This window comes from Callospermophilus lateralis, chromosome 5, assembly GCF_048772815.1.
Source record: "Callospermophilus lateralis isolate mCalLat2 chromosome 5, mCalLat2.hap1, whole genome shotgun sequence".
Taxonomy (NCBI): domain Eukaryota; kingdom Metazoa; phylum Chordata; class Mammalia; order Rodentia; family Sciuridae; genus Callospermophilus; species Callospermophilus lateralis.
This window is the reverse complement of record NC_135309.1, coordinates 9864464-9883440: the sequence shown is the minus strand read 5'-3', so window position 1 is coordinate 9883440 and position 18977 is coordinate 9864464. Positions and strand designations below refer to the sequence as shown.

Genomic DNA, 18977 nt, shown 5'->3' with positions numbered 1-18977 from the left:
CAAACACCACTTTTACTCGCCATAAAGAAAAACAGACGGATGATGGTAGAATTTTTTATTAAGAATAAAGCAAACATACATGCAGTTGATGATAAGGGAAGGTATAGTACTTTATATTTTTTGGAACAGGGTTAATATTGTAGTAAAATCACTCAAGTTAAAAATATTAAATTAATGGGAATGACATAATCATTGGAATAGAGTGAAATTCATGAACATAAACTAAAATTGAGGAGAAAAGCAATTATTCAAACTGAGCAACACAAATAAGAGTATGTAGTATGATTCACATGCCCTTATAATTATTGCCTGATGATTACTATTTGATTTTGTTGATCACATAATCTTGAGTTAGCTAGAGTTTTCATGTTAGTTTTGTAAAATATAGACTTTTAGTTTGTGCTTTTATTCAGTATTGAACTTCTTAAATTTTCTGTAATATTTCATCTTCTCCTGGTATAGTTTTCTTTTGGAAATGCTGTGTTGAGTATAGGTAGACATTGAAAATTATTTTTCCTTTATATGACTATTTGCTTTAAATTACTTAATTTGTAGAATATTGATTTCAGATTTTTCCTAAGTGACGTCTAATTAGTCTTGACAAATTTTGAACATTTATAATGAAAAAGAGTGTAACATATGCTTGAAATCTGGTTGCAAGATTATACACGTAGCATTGATTTCAATGCCTGGCAAATGCTTCTCAGAGTGAATGACTGAAGCAACAATTATTATTATTATCACCAGTGCTGCTGTTATTATGTTGTACCTGCAAATACCTTTTTTACTCCTTGACTTTTGGCTGACTGTGAGTTACAATATATTACATCACTCTAAGAAAGAAATGGAGCTTTATTCATTGAAATCTTTGCCAACTCCAGATGAATGACCTCATCATAATTAACGTTCATTGAAGGATTTTAAGTTTGTAACTCTCCTCTTTTGGGACTCGTGATTTATTTTTTTATGTGTTTGTTTTCCTTTTAGACTTACAAATGATTTAGAAAGATAAAGAAAGATAAAGATTTGATCTTCCAAGATGTATATGTCTGTTAGTGTATGTAAAGCTAGATGTCAAAGAGGTAAAATGTATTACAATGGCTTTTTAAATAAACTTATTAAAATACCTAAATTTGAAGTTATCTCTCTTATTTTAGAACAGCCCTCATGTTGGCTGTGGAACATAAATCAACACGCATAGCTGAACTTCTTCTTCAATGTGGTGTTAATGTGTCTGCTTCAGATAATTGTGGAGAGATTGCCTTGTCTTATGCCATTGCTAGTGGAAATACTGAGTAAGTATTTACATTACAATACTAATCAACATTAGCTGTATATCCACAATAGTTACACCTGTTGCATCTTATATATGAGGTGAGATTTCATAGCATTACTATGTATGGAACCGTAGTGAGTTAGGACAGTTCATTAGTCAGAAACCCTTCAAAGTGTAGCCAAGAAGCAGTGATGATACTTTGATTGGGCAAAGAGAAGGATGGAGGGGTAATGGAGGCAAGAAAGATGGTGGAGTGAGATAGACATTATTACCTTGGTACAGGTATGACTGCATATAGGATGCAATGGTACATCCTGTAAAATCAGAAATGAAAGTTGTTGCAGTTGTGTCCAATGAATCAAATTGCACTCTACTGTCATATATACATAATTAAAATGGATTAGTTATTTAAAAAAAATAAGTAGTGATGTGTGCATGAGTCACCTTCAAGGTTTGTTCTCTTCTCTCTCTTCCCCTCTCCTTTCTTTTTCTTCTCATGCATGCTGGGAAATTTTCCTACCACTGAGATATACCTCTACCTAATATCTTAGGACTTTGTAAACCTTCATCCTTAGGGTTTCCAGCATTATCCAATTCATTTCAAGCATAACCCCTCCTCACAGGGACAGATAGTATCACACCTATGATTTTATAATTTGTTATTTGAGTCTTGAAATTCCCTGTTTAGCTGAAGTTAGCTATTCTACCATCCCCCTTTAATTTATCAAGGACCTAATGATATCCTTGAAGTGTAAGGAAGATAATTCTGTAGTCAGATGGAGGGGAATAAATAGATTTTTAAATTGTTCCTTTGTCTCTGTCAGTTCTGTTGCTGTGGTGTTTCTGCCAGACCTGGACCTGCAGTCTGGTAGTGAAGAGCTTTTATTTCAAAATATCCTGACTGATCCAATCCCTGAGCCTTCATGGTAACCCACACTTAGACTCAACACTTTTTTTAGTTCTCATGCACTTATGCTTTTTTATTCAACAGTTGTTTCCTAGCAGAAGCACTCTGCTTTGACAGCTTGGCCTCTAGCTTTGGCCAACAAATACTAAGCACTCTGACCCTGTCCCCCTTTTAGGAACCTTATGTGGAATCCCCATATTAGCCTTGCCCTTTTTGGTGCATTATCCTTTTAGGACTTTGTCTTTTCTGTCATAAAATTAAAATCATTCAAATCTATTAGAAAGCTTCAAGTAAAGCTTCAAGTAATCTCTGGAAGAGATCAGAGTTTTCTGTCTTCTTGGCTAACAGATCTGTGCCCCAAATCCTTCCATCCCTTGAAATAGATTTCCTTTGACTGCAGGGGGTTCCACATCACTGTTTTCCATGGTGAGTGCCAATTTAGATTGGCATTTCTAGTAGTTTTCCCAAGTAATGGAAATTTTCAAGCTGTTGGAATCGCTGCCTAAAGTTTTCAGCATTTATTAAGGTCTGCCTCAAAAGGAATAGATTAAGCAGATTTATTGAATCTAAGAGAGCTAAGCCCCATCATGACTCCTCAGTATCCATAGTTTTAAAGAAAATTTTGTGTTCCAAGTCAGTTGGAGATCAACATGGAAATGTAGCTACACTTATCTGCTGATTCTGTTCAACTAGGTAGAGAAGAAATAGTAGTAGTCCAAGTTTTTGGCATTTGTTAATTTCTTGCCTTTGTTATTATTGATTAGTCTCACAGAAGGGGATGATTATATTCTCTAATTTAAGGAGATATTTATAAATAGTTATAAATTAATTGTTGATTTGCTTTGAGTTATAAAGCACAAAGAAGAGCCCAATTGATCATGAAAATTAGGACTCAAGCATTTTTAAAAATAATTTTAACTTTTGAATATTAGAACCTATGAAAAATGCACATTAGTTCTAGCTGAGATTGTAAGTTGTTAAGTATGCCATTATTTCACTATTTTGCTTAACATGTTTCAATATTATCTTAGTAAATCTCCATAATAACCTGGTGAACTAAAGTGATACAACCCTTATTTTTTAAAAGGCCTTAAGCCTAAGAGGAAGAAGTTGCACAAGAACAAAAAACTATTTTTTACAGACACAAGACATTTTCTGAGTTCAAGCTACACTAGTTAATATATTTACCTGTCCTGTTCTCAATTAATGATCATTTTATCTTTTTTCTTCTTTAACTTCAAGCTATGGGTGCAGTGACACATGCATTTACCCCAGCTACTTAAGAGCCTGAGGCAGGACAATTGCTTGAGCCCAGGTATTTAAGATCAGCCTGACCATCATCATGAAATACCATCTCACAAAACAGAAAAAAACAAACATTGTACAAATAATTTTCAAGTTAACAAAATGCTTATAGGGCATACAGATTAGGAGAGCATATGAAAAAGTTCTGATACTAGATCTAAAACATTATTAAGTATTGAATTATATTTGGTCAGTGTTTTCATATGAGTGTTAAAATACCAATTTTATTACTTTTTTCAAATACAGTAACAGGAATTTAATTCTTCAATACATGAAAGCACAATCTAGAACATCAGTAAATTTCAATCCAGGTAAGACTTGAAAAAAATGAGTTACTTTTGGTGTTCATGCCCTGTGAAAATAAGAGTAAGAATGTTTGATCACAAAAGAAGAGTGGAAAAAAATAAATGTTCAAATTCCATTCATATTTTTTATATCTTTCTTGGTCATATAGAATCCAGGATATCTTAATAATTAACTATAAGAAATTTATCATCTAAATGATATTGTCTGAAGAAATTTTACATTAATTTTGACCCTGAAATTTTATGTCTTTGCAGAAGTAAGAATATTTTTAAATTATACATTCTGTTTTGTATATGGTCACATGATAGCAGATTGGACTTGTTATAAAACCAGGTGTTCTTGTCGACTGTTAATATCAGCTCCTATTGAGTGCCTACATTAGTGAATTTCACAGTGATATTTCTATACACACATATACAATACTTGAATCCTGACCACTCTCCTTACTTCCATTTTCCCCTCTACTCCCTTTTTCATCCCCAGTTACCTTCCCTCTTCCTTAGTATTCCCGCCATCATTTTCTAGTCATTCTTATTTTCTTCCCAGATTCCACATGTTAGGGAGAGAATGTGATAATTGGGGTTTTGTTTCTGATTTTTTTCACCTTAACATGATGACCACCCTTTCCATCCATTTTACAATTATTGTCTTTGTTTCTTTTTTAACATTTTTATTTGGGGTTTTAAATATACCATTTCCTGGGCCTTAAAATTTCTACTCAGAAATCTAATATTTTTCTGATGTGTTTATAATTGCTTTGGCCCTTATTATAGATTTCAGTGTACCTTTGGTAATTTTATAGACTATGATTTGAAGAAGTTCTTTTCGGGCCATGTCCATTTGGTGTTCTAAAATCTTATACCTGGATGTCCATAACTTTCACAAGATATAAGAAATAGTTTTTTTAATTCACTGAGAAAGCTTTCATTGCCTGTAGCCTGTACCTCTTCTCCATTATGTGTACCAGTGATTCACAAAAGTATCTATGAATTGTGTCTAGTGGTTTTGTAATTTGTTTACAATTATTTTGATTGTTGTTGATATTGTCTGAATGTGATATTTCATCATCAACTTCAAGCTCTGTATTTTTTTCTTTCACTTGATCTAGTCTATGGGTCTAACTTAAAATGGATATATTTATTTGAGGTATTGAGCTCTTTATTTTCAAGATTTCTAATTGATTTTTTTCAGAATCTGTATTCAGAATCTTTCATGCCCTGCATTGTTTTCCTTAATCTACTCAGTTTCTCTTTGCTTCATCTTTGAAATAATTCACTATTTTAACATTTTTTTGAATTTTATTCTGGCATTTTTGTATATTGCATTATCTTTGGAAATAGTTTCTAGGGTAATTAACTATAAAACAGTCATGCTACTTTGCTTTTTATCTTTCTTATATTTCTATATTGAAATTTGTACATCTTCAGGGATATATATCTTTTCCACATTTATTTGAGTGTCTGCTTAGAAAACTGTTTTCCCTGGATGATGTGTCTTATGCTATTGATTAAGTGTGTGACATTGAAGTATTTTCCAAATGGTGTCTCTATTGTAGTTTCCTATGTCTTATCTGTGACTCCTGAGTGGTGACAGCTTGCAATGTTAAGTAACAACTTTCTTTGTCAGTGTTGTGAGAGTGGAGTCATGTTAGTGAAAAAGTGATATAGGCAGTAGAGTATCTGAAATTCATTTTCTGTGGTGGTTCCTCCATACTTGTTAATAATATGGTGTCTTCAAATATATGGAAGCTACCTAGGCTGAGAACCTGCATAAATGAAGATCTCAAACTCGCATAATTCTGTAAGATTTTCTTCATTTATTTCTAGTCTTGCTTTAGTGTGTCCAGACCACTGAATTTTAGCCATCTCTTTCCATTACTAAATGTGTATGTTAGGTTAAAGCTTTTTATCGCTGTTCTTATTTTTAATTTTTTTTCAACACCAGGTTTTATTTTATTTTTTTAGATATGTATGACAGTAGAGTGTATTTTTTACATACATGGGCTACATCTGATTCTATTTAGGATCAGAGAGAACTTTTGGCCTTTGGGTTTTTTTGGTATTGGCTTATTTCAGTAAATATAGTAGTCTCAAGTTCCATTCATTTACCAGCAAGTGCCATAAATTTCACTCTTCATCTTTTGAAGCTCACCTAGGTTGTTTCCATAGCTTAACTATTGTGAATTGGGCTGCTGTAGACATTGATGTAGCTGTGTCACTGTAGTATATTGATTTAAAGTCCCTTGGAGATATATATTTATATGCCCAACTCTCCATCATGTCAACTTAGGAACTTATTTCCTCAACAAGACTTCTAAATTGCAACAAATAAAATCAAGATTCAACTGGGGTGATAACTGGTTGAATGGTGTTTCCATTCCAAATTTTCAGAGGAATCTCCATACTGTTTTCCAGAGTACTTGCACCAATTTGCAGTCTCACTAGCAAAGTATGAGTGTAACTTTTTTCTCAAATTCTCTCCATCATTTATTGTTATTTGTATTCTTGATAATTCCTATTTTGACTGAACCAAGAATGGAATATCAATGTAGTTTTAATTTGCATTTTCTAATTTCTAGAGAAATTTAGCATTTTGTGGTTTTTTTCCTACTTTTTATTGATTTTATAATTTTTTAAGTGCACGACAACAGTGGAATGCACTACAATCCTTATTACACATATAAAGCACAATTTTACCTCTGAATATAAAGTATGTTTATGTCAATTTATGCCATTTTACATATACTTTTTTTGTACTACAATTCGTTTTTTATTTTTATTTGTTTCAGTTAGTTACACATGACAGTAGAATGACCTTGACATATCATACATTTAAACCACATGAGATACAATATCTCATTTTCCTGAGTATACAGGTTGTAGATTCACATTGATCATGCATTCACCTATATACACCAATAATAATAATGTCTATTCCATTCTAATATCCTTCCTATATTTCCAACCTCTCCTCTCCCCTCCCATCACTTCTCTCTTCTTAATCTAAGGTAGCACTATTCCTTTGTTTTCTCACTTCTTCATACATGTAGGTTGTATAACAATGAGGCTCTCCTTCCACCATCCGTGCAATTCCCTTTCTCCCACCCTTTCCCTCCCACCCCTCTTCCCTGTGTATAGGTAATCTTCTTCCCATGCTTTTCCTCTCTTCCCCATTTTGAGTCACCCCCCTTATATCAGAGAAGACATTTGGCATTTGTTTTTTGGGGACTGGCTAAATTCACTTAGCATAATCTGCTCTAATGCCATCCTTTTCTCTGCAAATGCCATGATCTTATTATTTTTTTAGTGCTGAGTAATATTCCATTGTGTATATATGCCACATATTTTTATCCATTCATCCATTGAAGGGCATCTAGGTTGGCTCTACAGTCTAGTTATTGTGAATTGTGCTACCATAAACATTGATGTGGCTGAGTCCCTGTAGTATGCTGTTTTTAGGTCTTTTGGGAATAGTCCAAGAAGAGGAATAGCTGGGTCAAATGGTGGTTACATTCTCAGTTTTCCAAGGAATCTCCATACTGCTTTCCAAATTGGCTGCACCAATTTACAACCTCACCAGCAGTGCAATTCTGATCAAAATCCCAATGACATTCCTCACAGAAATAGAAAAAGCAATTATGAAATTCATCTGAAAATATAAGAGACCCAGAATAGCAAAAGAAATTCTAAGCAGGAAGAGTGAAACAGATGGTATCACTATACCAGATCTTAAACTATACTACAGAGCAATAGTAACAAAAACAGCATGGTACTGGCACCAAAACAGGCTGGTGGACCAATGGTACAGGATAGAGGACACAGAGATTAACCCACAAAAGTACAACTACCTTATCTTTGACAAAGGTACTAAAAGCATGCACTGGAGAAAATATAGCATCCTCAACAAATGGTGTTGGGAAAACTGGAAATCCATATGCAACAAAATGAAATTGAATCCCTATCTCTCACCATGCACAAAAGTTAACTCAAAATGGATCAAGGGTCTAGGAATTAAACCAGAGACTCTGCATCTAATGGAAGAAAAAGTAGGCCCTAATCTTCCTCATGTGGAGCTAGGCCCCAACTTCCTTAATAAGATGCCTATAGCACAAGAGTTAAAACCAAGAATTAACAAATGGGATGAATTCAAACTAAAAAGTTTTTTCTCAGCAAGAGAAATAATATGTGAGGTGAATAGGGAGCCTACATCCTGGGAACAAATTTTTACCACTCACACATCAGATAGAGCTCTAATCTCTAGGGTATACAAAGAACTCAAAAATCTAAATACATACATACATACACACACACACACACACACACACACACACACACACACACAGAGAGAGAGAGAGAAATAATCCAATCTACAAATGGGCCAAGGACCTGAACAGACACTTCTCAGAAGAGGATATACAATCAATCAACAAATATATGAAAAAATGCTCACCATCTCTAGCAATTAGAGAAAGAGAAATTAAAACTATCCTAAGATACTATCTCACTTCAGTAAGAATGGCAGCCATGATGAAGACAAACAACAACAAATGCTGGTGAGGATGTGGGAAAAGGGTACCCTCATACACTGCTGGTTGGATATTGAGCATTTTAAAAGTATATTTGCTCACCAATTGTATTTCTTGTTCTGTAAACAACCAGTTTCAGATCCTTTGCACATTTATTGACATCCTATGACCACTAGAAGAGAATATTAACTATATTGGGCTGTGTGTGTGTGTGTGTGTGTGTGTGTGTGTGTGTGTTTGTGTGTGTGTGTTAAGTTTTTGATTTTTTTTTTCATGGGGGCAAGTAGTGGGAATTCAACTCAGGGGCATTCAACCACTGAGCCACATCCCCAGCCCTATGTTTTATTTTATTTTATTTTTATTATTTTTGTTGTAGATGGACACAATTTACTTATTTACTTGTTTATTATTTATTTATTTATTTTTATGTAGTACTGAAGATCAAACACAGGGTCTTACACCTGCAAGGCTAGTTCTCTAACACTGAGCCCCATACCCAGCTCTGTTTTGCATTTTATTTAGACATAGAGTTGCTCAGTGCCTCACCATTGCTGAAGCTGGATTTGAACTCTGATCCTCCTCTTTCAGCTTGCTGTGCTGGTTTGTTTTGAATTCTTTATCTATCCAGAAGACTAATGTTCTGAGGTGCAGGTGGTAAAGATTTTCTCCCATTTTGTAGGTTCTCTGTTCATGTTCTTGATAATTTTCTTTCCTGTGAGAAAGCTTTTTACTTTGTTACCTTCCCATTTATTGATTCTTGATTTTATTTGTTGCAATTTAGAAGTCTTGTTGAGGAAGTCAGTTCCTAAGACAAGATGATGGAAAGTTGGGCCTATATTTTCTTCTAGTGGGTACAGGATGTCTGGTTTAATGCCTAGTTCCTTGATGTATTCTGAGTTGAGTTTTGTGCAGGGATAGGGGTAGGGGTTCAATTTGATTCTGCCACATGCATACTTCCAGTTTTCTCAGTACCATTTGTTTAAGAGGCTGTCTTTTCTTTTAATGTATGTTGTTGGTGCCTTTGTCTAGATTAACAAGACAGTATGTATGTGATTATTGTCTTTGTGATGTCTTTTTTTCGTAGCACTATAGTATAATTTGAGATCGGATCTTGTGATGTCTGCTGTCTCCTTCACTTTTTTTCACTAAGGATTGTTTGGAATATTCTGGGCTTCTTGTTTTTCCAAGTGAATTTTTATGTCTGCTTTTTCTATTTCTTTGTGAAATATCATTGACATTTTAATAGGAGTTGCATTAAAACTATAGCATTTTGGTAGTATGTCAATTTTGGTAACATTAATCCTGCCAATCCATGAACATTTGAAATATTCCATCTTCTATGGTCTTCTTCAATTTCTTTCTTTAGTGTTTGGTAATTTTCATAATAGAGGTCTTTCACTTCTTAGATTGTTTCCTGATTATTTTATTTTTTAAATTGTTTTGAATCCATTGTGATTCATCAGCTGATGCATAATTTGTGTACAGGATCATAATTGATTTATGAGTGTTAATTCTATATCCTGCTACTATGCTGAGTGTGGTTATGAGTTTTAAAAATTTTGTGGTGTAGTTTTGTGTCTTCTACATATAAAATATTGTTGTCAGCAAATAGGAATATTTTGAGCACTTCTTTTCATATACATATCCCTTTAATCTCTTTTTCCAAACTGCTCTGGTTAGAATTTCAATATTCATATGTTGAATAGAAGTGGTGAAAGAGGGCACCCTTGTCTTTTTCTAGTTTTTAGAAAGAATGTTTCATTTTTTTTTCCATTTGGAATCATGTTACTCTTGGGTTTTTTTGGTATAGAGATTTAAAAATGTTCAGTTACATTCATATTATCCCTATTTTTTCTACCATTTTGAACATGAATGGATGCTGTATTCTGTCAAATGCTCTTCCTTGAACTATTGAGATAATTATGTTATGTTTTTTAAGTCTATTAATGAATCCTGTTTTGATTTCTGTAGGTTTAACCAGCATTGTGTCCCTGGGATGAACCTTACTTGATCATGGTGCACTATGTTTTTTTTTTTGTTTGTTTGTTTTTTGTTTTGTTTTTTTTAAAGGTTAAGCTCAGCATGCATTTTATTTTATTTATTTTATTTTTTTATTGGTTGATCAAACCATTACAAAGCTCTTGACATATCATATTTCATACATTAGATTCAAGTGGGTTATGAACTCCCATTTTTACCCCAAATACAGATTGCAGAATCACATCGGTTACACATCCACATTTTTACATAATGCCGTATTAGTAACTGTTGTATTCTGCTACCTTTCGTATCCTCTACTATCCCTTCTCCCCTCCCCTCTCATCTTCTCTCTCTACCCCATCTACTGTAATTCGTTTCTCTCCTTGTTTTTTTCCCCATTCCCCTCACAACCTCTTATATGTAATTTTGGATAACAATGAGGGTCTCCTTCCATTTCCATGCAATTTTTCTTTTCTCTCCCTTTCCCTCCCACCTCATGTCTCTGTTTAATGTTAATCTTTTCCTCCTGCTCTTCCTCCCTGCTCTGTTCTTACTTGCTCTCATTATATCAAAGAAGACTTTTGGAATTTGTTTTTTAGGGATTTGCTAGCTTCACTTATTATAATCTGCTCTAGTGCCATCCATTTCCCTGCAAATTCCATGATTTTGTCATTTTTTAGTGCTGCGTAATACACCATTGTGTATAAATGCCACATTTTTTTTATCCATTCATCTATTGAAGGGCATCTGGGTTGGTTCCACAGTTTAGCTATTGTGAATTGTGCTGCTATGAACATCGATGTGGCAGTATCCCTGTAGTACACTCTTTTAGGGTCTTCAGGGAATAATCTGAGAAGGGCAATAGCTGGGTCAAATGGTGGTTCCATTCTCAGCTTTCCCAGGAATCTCCATACGGCCTTCAAATTGGCCGCACCAATTTGCAGTCCCACCAGCAATGTACAAGAGTACCCTTTTCCCCACATCCTCACCAGCACTTGTTGTTGTTTGACTTCATAATGGCTGCCAATCTTACTGGAGTGAGATGGTATCTTAGGGTGGTTTTGATTTGCATTTCTCTGACTGCTAGAGATGGTGAGCATTTTTTCATATACTTGTTGATTGATTGTATGTCCTCTTCTGAGAAGTGTCTGTTCAGGTCCTTGGCCCATTTGTTGATTCGGTTATTTGTTATCTTATTGTTTAATTTTTTGAGTTCTTTGTATACTCTGGATATTAGGGCTCTATCTGAAGTGTGAGGAGTAAAAATTTGTTCTCAGGATGTAGGCTCCCTATTTACCTCTCTTATTGTTTCTTTTGCTGAGAAAAAACTTTTTAGTTTAAGTAAGTCCCATTTGTTGATTCTTGTTATTAACTCTTGTGCTATGGGTGTCCTATTAAGGAATTTGGAACCTGACCCCACAATATGTAGATCGGAGCCAACTTTTTCTTCTATCAGATGCAGAGTCTCTGATTTGATATCAAGCTCCTTGATCCATTTTGAGTTAACTTTTGTGCATGGCGAGAGGAGGGGATTCAGTTTCATTTTGTTGCATATGGATTTCCAGTTTTCCCAGCACCATTTGTTGAAGATGCTATCCTTCCTCCATTGCATGCTTTTAGCCCCTTTATCAAATATAAGATAGTTGTAACTTTGTGGATTAGTCTCTGTGTCCTCTATTCTGTACCATTGGTCCACCCGCCTGTTTTGGTACCAGTACCATGCTGTTTTTGTTACTATTACTCTGTAATATAGTTTGAAATCTGGTATCGCTATACTGCCTGATTCACACTTCCTGCTTAGAGATACTTTTGCTATTCTGGGTCTTTCATTTTTCCATATGAATTTCATGATTGCTTTCTCTATTTGTACAAAAAATGCCATTGGGATTTTGATTGGCATTACATTAAACCTATAGAGAACTTTTGGTAATATTGCCATTTTGATGATGTTAGTTCTGCCTATCCATGAACAGGGTATATTTTTCCATCTTCTAAGATCTTCTATTTCTCTCTTTAGGGTTCTGTAGTTTTCATTGTATAAATCTTTCACCTCTTTTGTTAGGTTGATTCCCAAGTATTTTATTTTTTTTGAGGATATTGTGAATGGGGTGTTTTTCCTTATTTCCTTTTCAGAAGTTTTGTCAATGATATACATAAATGCCTTTGATTTATGCATGTTGATTTTATATCCTGCCACTTTGCTGAATTCATTTATTAGTTCTAGTAGTTTTTTTGTAGACTCTTTTGGGTCTTCTAGGTATAGAATCATGTCTAGGTATAGAATCATGAGGTAAGTTCCTGTTATCCCTAGTTTTTCTAATGTTTTGAACATAAAGGGATGATGTACTTTGTCGAATGCTTTTTCTGCGTCTATCAAGATGATCATATGGTTCTTATCTTTAAGCCTATTGATGTGGTGAATAACATTTATTGATTTCCGTATATTGAACCAGCCTTGCATCCCAGGGATGAATCCTACTTGATCATGGTGCACAATTTTTCTGATGTGTTTTTGTATCCAATTCGCCAGAATTTTATTGAAGATTTTTGCATCTAGGTTCATTAGAGATATTGGTCTGTAGTTTTCTTTCTTTGAGGTGTCTTTGTCTGGTTTTGGAATCAGGGTGATGTTGGACTCATAGAATGAATTTGGAAGAGCTCCCTCTTTTTCTATTTCCTGAAATAACTTGAAAAGTATTGGTATTAATTCTTCTTTAAAGGTTTTGTAATACTCCGCTGTATACCCATCCGGTCCTGGGCTTTTCATGGTTGGTAGTCTTTTGATTGCTTCTTCTATTTCATCCATTGATATAGGTCTGTTCAAATTGTGTGTATTCTCCTGACTCAGTCTGGGCAAATCATATGACTTAAGAAATTTATCAATATCTTCACTATCTTCTATTTTATTGGAATATAGGTTTTCAAAATAATTCCTAATTATCTTCTGTATTTCTGTAGTATTTGTTGTGATGTTGCCTTTTCATCCCGTGTGTTAGTAATTTGAGTTCTTTCTCTTTTTCTCTTTGTTAGCATGGCTAAGGGTCTGTTAATCTTATTTATATTTTGAAGAACCAACTTTTCGTTTTGTCAATTTTTTCAATAGTTTCTTTTCTTTCCATTTCGTTGATTTCCGCTCTGATTTTAATTATTTCTTGCCTTCTGCTACATTTGCTGTTGTTTTGCTCTTCCTTTTCTAGGACTTTGAGATGAAGTGTGAGCTCATTTATTTGTTGGTTTTTTGTTTTTTTGAGGAATGACCTCCAGGAGATGAATTTCCCTCTTAAAACTGCTTTCATTGTGTCCCATAGATTTTGATATGTTGTGTCTGTATTTTCATTTATCTCTAGAATTGTTTGATTTCCTCCTTTATGTCTTCTGTAACCCAATGATCATTCAGTAACATATTGTTCATTTTCCATGTGATGTAGGATTTTTTTCTTCCTTCTTTTATCATTAATTTCCAGTTTCATTCCATTATGATCAGATAAAATGCATGGTATTATCTCCACCCTTTTATATTTACTGAGGGTTGCCCTATGGCATAATATATGGTCTATTTTTGAGAAGGATCCATGTGCTGCTGAGAAAAAAGTATGTCCACTTGATGATGGATGATATATTCTATATATGTCAGTTAAGTCTAGGTTATTGATTGTGATATTGAGTTCTATAGTTTCTTTATTCAAATTTGTTTGGAGGATCTGTCCAATGGTGAGAGAGGTGTGTTGAAGTCACCCATAATTATTGTGTTGTGGTCTATTGGATTCTTGAACTTGAAGCGAATTTTTTATGAACATCGCAGCACCATTATTTGGTGCATAAATATTGATAATTGTTATGTCTTGTTGGTGAATGGTTCCCTTTAACAGTATATAATGTCCTTCATTATCCCTTTTGATTAACTTAGTCTTGAACTCGATTTTATTTGATATGAGGATGGCCACCTCTGCTTGCTTACGAGGACCGTGTGCATGGTATATTTTTTCCCAACCTTTCACCTTCAGCCTGTGTATGTCTTTTCCAATCAGATGTGTCTCCTGGAGGCAGCATATTGTTGGATTCATTTTTTAAATCCATGTTACTAGCCTATGTCGCTTTATTGGAGAGTTTAAGCCATTAATGTTTAGAATTACTATTGATATATGGTTTGTATTTCCAGCCATGTTTGATTATTTATCTTTTTTTTTAAAATTTAGTTTGTTTCTCCATGATTAGCTTTCCCCCCACGCTCTGTCTCTACTGAGGTACTTCCCAATGTTGGTTTTGGTTATTGTTTTTCATTTCTTCCTCGTGTAGTGTTTTGCTCAAGATGCTTTGCAATGCTCATTTTCTGGCTACAAATTCTTTTAACTTTTGTTTATCATGAAAGATTTTTATTTCGTTGTTGTACCTGAAGCTTAATTTTGCTGGATACAAAATTCTTGGTTGGCATCCATTGTCTTTCAGTGTTTGAAATACGTTGTTCCAGGATCTTCTTGCTTTCAGTGTCTGTGATGAAAAATCCATTGTTAACTTTATTGGTTTACCCCTGAATGTATTCTGCCTCCTTTCTCTTGTAGCTTTTAATATTTTCTCATTTTTCTGTATATTGGATATCTTCATACCAATGTGTCTTGGCATTGGTCTACTGTGATTTTGTATGCTTGGTGTCCTGTATGCATCTACAATTTGTATATCCGTTTCCTTTTTTATTTCTGGAAAGTTTTCTATAATTATTTCATCCAGCAGGTTGCTCATTCCCTTGGTTTGAAACTTTGTACCTTCCTCTATCCCGATGACACTTAAGTTTGGTTTTTTTATGTTATCTCATATCTCTTGGATGATTTTCTCATGATTTTTTACTAGCCTTTCTGAGTTGGCTAGACTCTTTTCAAGATGATATATTTTGTCTTCATTTTCTGATGTTCTGGCTTCTACTTGCTCCACTCTGTTAGTGATACTGTCATTTGAGTTTTTAATTTGGTTTATACTTTCCTTCATTTCTAGAATTATTGTTTGATTTTTTTTTAATAATCTCTATCTCCTGATAAAGATGCTTAATTTCTTCTTTTAACTCTTTATGTAATTCATTTTCAATGTGTTCTTTCACTGTTTTAATTTTCTGTCTCATATCCTCTTTAAGGTTCCATTCCATCTGTCTAAGGTATTCCTTGAGTTCTTTATTTGACCATTTTTCTGATGCCTCTAGGTCCTCTTGAATATTTAGGCTGTTCTGCATTGTTTGTACTCCTTTTCTTCCTTGCTTTTTCATGCTGCTCATGTTACTTCTTGTTCTGTTTGACTGCTGAGTTACTTTTTACTCCTATAAATTTATTTGATGCTTGGGAGGAAAGATATTAGAAGGGAAGGGAAGAAGTCACTAAAGAGAATGAGAGTAAGCAGGTAGAATTCAAGGAAGGGGTAAGATGGAAATTGAAAAGAAATTAAAAGACAAAAGAAAAAATAGAAAATGAAAAAGAAAGAAAAATTTTAAAAATAATTAAAAATTAAAAATAAAAAATAACTTAAAAAATTTAAAAAAAATTTAAAAAACAACAAAAATATGAAAATAAAAAAAAAACAAATTAAAAAAATTAATAAATGCAATCTTAGAGTTTGATTAACTTCTCTTCCAGTTCTGGAGCTGTGCCCACCAGGCCAAGCTTCTCCTCTCAATATGTGGCAACCAATCAGTGTACAGCAGCTCCTCCTCCCTTACTGGGCGGGTCTCCAATCCTGAGTGCCTAGGGCCTTCTCTTGTGTCTAGTCACTTCCCCACTTTTCCTCAAGCCAGGCCCTGCTCATTGGTGATGCTCACCACAATACTGGCTACACGCCAGGTCTGCTGCTTCCGGGAGCCCTATTTTCATGAACGACTGGGCACACTCTCCTAGTTTGCCATTCCCTCAGACCCTAAGTTGTGAAGCTTGGGGCTGAGAACCCTCAGCAAATTTTTCTTGCCCTCTGGTAGCCACGCCTCTGGTAGCTGGTGCAAGAGACCTCAGTTGTCAGCACTGGTGGGAGCGGTAGCCGGGGGTCCCGCGCCACTCCTGATTGCCTTGGTCTGGCTATCATGCTCAAGGGAGAGCTGGGAGGGGCCCTTAAGGTTTCCCTGCTGTGTGGAGAGAAAAGGCTAGGGGGTTGCACACCTGTCGCTGCTGGTTTCAATGAAGTTATCTCCTCTGCCGCATTCTGGTGATGTCAGCTCTCTGCCATGGTGGTATCCCATGCAAATGGCGACAGTTCATTTCCTTTGCTGGGTGACCAATGCAATGGGTGGATCCTGACTGGCTCTTCCAAGTCCCATCTCAATCCTGTGGCCACTGCCTATGAAGGCTCAGTTGGCATTAACCTCCGCAGGTTCAGAAGGGCCGACCAGTTGTTTCAGCGGGATTGTTTAGTGCTGAGTCACAGCAGTTTGTCTGTGAGAAGCAGGCAAACAGGAGCTTGAATTCAGCCAATCCAGGCTTGGTGTGTGTTCTGAGAGGCCCAGACTGTTCACCCCAGATCCACATCAGCTCAGCATCGCCTAGTGATCCTGAGCAAACAGCATTTAGACGGTTTACAACTCCCTATGCCCACTCAGCTGAAGAGGTCAGAGACTTGATCTCTCCGCGCCCACCACCATGTTGCCAGCATGCACTATGTTTTTAATATGTTTTTGTATGTAGTTTTTTTTCAGTATTTTATTAAGAGTTGATGCATGTATATTCATTGGGGATATTTGTCCAAAGTTTTATTTCTTCGATGTATCTCTGTCTGGTTTTGGTATCAGGTTTATTCTTCCTTCATAGAATGAGTTTGAAAGTGTTTCATCCTTTTCTATTTCATGGAATAATTTGAGGAGTATTGGTGTTTGTTCTTCTTTAAGGGTTTGGTAGGGATTGCAGAGAATTTGTCTAGTTGTGGACTTTTCTTTATTGGTAGGTCAAAATGTTGATCTATGAAAAATAAATTGCTTCAATAATGCTAGAAATCTCTGGGTTCAGTGATACAAACCTATAATACTAGCAGCTTGGGAGGCTGAGACAGGAGAATTGTGAGTTCAAGGCAAATCTCAGGAATGGCTAGGAGCTAATCAACACAGTGAGACACTTTCTCTTAATAAAATACAAAGCAGGAATGGGATGTGGCTCAGTTGTTGAATATCCCCAAGTTCAATCCCCAGTACCAAAAAAAAAAAAAAAACTACAAATGAGAAAAAAATTATGAATATGTATAAATGTCCATGAATCATTCAGGTAACAAACAGGAAAGGGAAAAGTATACTTGAAAAAAAAATAGATCTCAGTGCTTTTGTGGTGCCAGTGATCGAACCCATAACATCAGGAAATTGAGGCACATTCTCTGTGAGTGGGCTACATTTAAAGCTGTTGTCTTCCACTTTTAGTACTTTTTTACATCAGTATAGGACATGAGGGCATACAGATTGCATGCTGAAGAAGTGTGAAGTCTATAAACATCTTCCACCTATGAGGAGGATTGAGAAAATTGACATCACATTGTATAACACAGTACTAAATAGACCATCCTGCTCTCCTGGGACCAGCTAAACTCTTCTTTATGGAATTTAAAAGTCTCAATAAATCATAGTTTGGGCTGGGGTTGTGGCTCAGTAGTATAGCGCTCACTTAGCACATGATAAACACTGGATTTAATCCTCAGCACCACATAAAAATAAATAAAATAAAGAAATTGTGTCCAACTACAACTAAAAAATATTTTTAAAAAAGTCATAGTTTATAAAATTGTCATCAAATGGTCTTTTACATCTACCTTGCCATGTGAAATAAGACTAGAATGTGAATAGCATGCATGAATTGAAATACTCCTCTTCTTTTGAGCGGTGAATATAAACTCAGTCTATATAATTTTAACAGTACAAGTCCTTTGTACTTCTCCTCCTCCACATCATCATCATCATCATCACCATCATTGTCAGCATCATCATCATTATTTATTTCACTGTTGGGATTGAAGCCAGAGCTCCTTCATTCTATGCAATACATTACCACTTAGCTCTTTCCTCTGCCCTACCAGTAGATTCTCTCAGAGTAAATGTCTTATTCTTTTGTTGTTGTTGTATTGTTTTGTTTTGTTTTATAGTTTTAATGAAGTGGGAAAGAATTTCTTCTATATGGAGAGACAATGTTTGGCTCATTCTGAAAGCATGAGTGAGTTCATAGCCTATTTAAATATTTAATCATATCAGCTATTACTACATAACAACTTGCTGCTACCTCCCTAGTGCTTCTTTCTGTATTTCCCTATGACCATGTGGTATGGATAAGAGTGTATAAACTCTGAAGGTCGTCATCTTTCAACACTTTTGTCCCTAGGGGAAGTAAAGTTTTGTTTGTACCACACATAAGATAGAAAAAGTAGCTGGAAGTAAGAGATGAGCATATTTGCTGTCTCCTACACTGGAATGTCTTTGTAAGCTTTCTGTCCCTGATCTGTTTACTGCTTTTCTGTAATTTCTGTAGTAGTTTTTTTTTTTTTTCATACATTTGTTGACCATCTGAATTTCTTCTGTGAAGTGCCTGTTGAATTTCTTTGCTCATTTATTAAATGGGTGGAGGTGGGTGATGGTGTTATTATTAGTTTTAAGCTGTTTTTGTTATTGTTGTTGTTGTTGTTATTATTATTATTATTTTATCTATCCTGGAAGTTAATGCGTTTTCTGAGGTGAAGGTGGC

At 35.0% G+C, this 18977-nt stretch overlaps 1 protein-coding gene across 1 annotated transcript in view; it reads left to right on the top strand.

Moving 5' to 3' along the window:
• Nucleotides 1-1218: 1218 nt before the first annotated feature.
• The window catches only part of LOC143386933 (uncharacterized), a 42379-nt gene continuing 24620 nt past the window's right edge, over nt 1219-18977 (top strand). The window contains exons 1-2 of the mRNA XM_076841699.1: nt 1219-1295; nt 3735-3799. Coding sequence (XP_076697814.1) covers nt 3760-3799 — 40 coding nt within the window. The 5' untranslated portion in view covers nt 1219-1295; nt 3735-3759. The remainder of the gene's footprint in view (nt 1296-3734; nt 3800-18977) is intronic.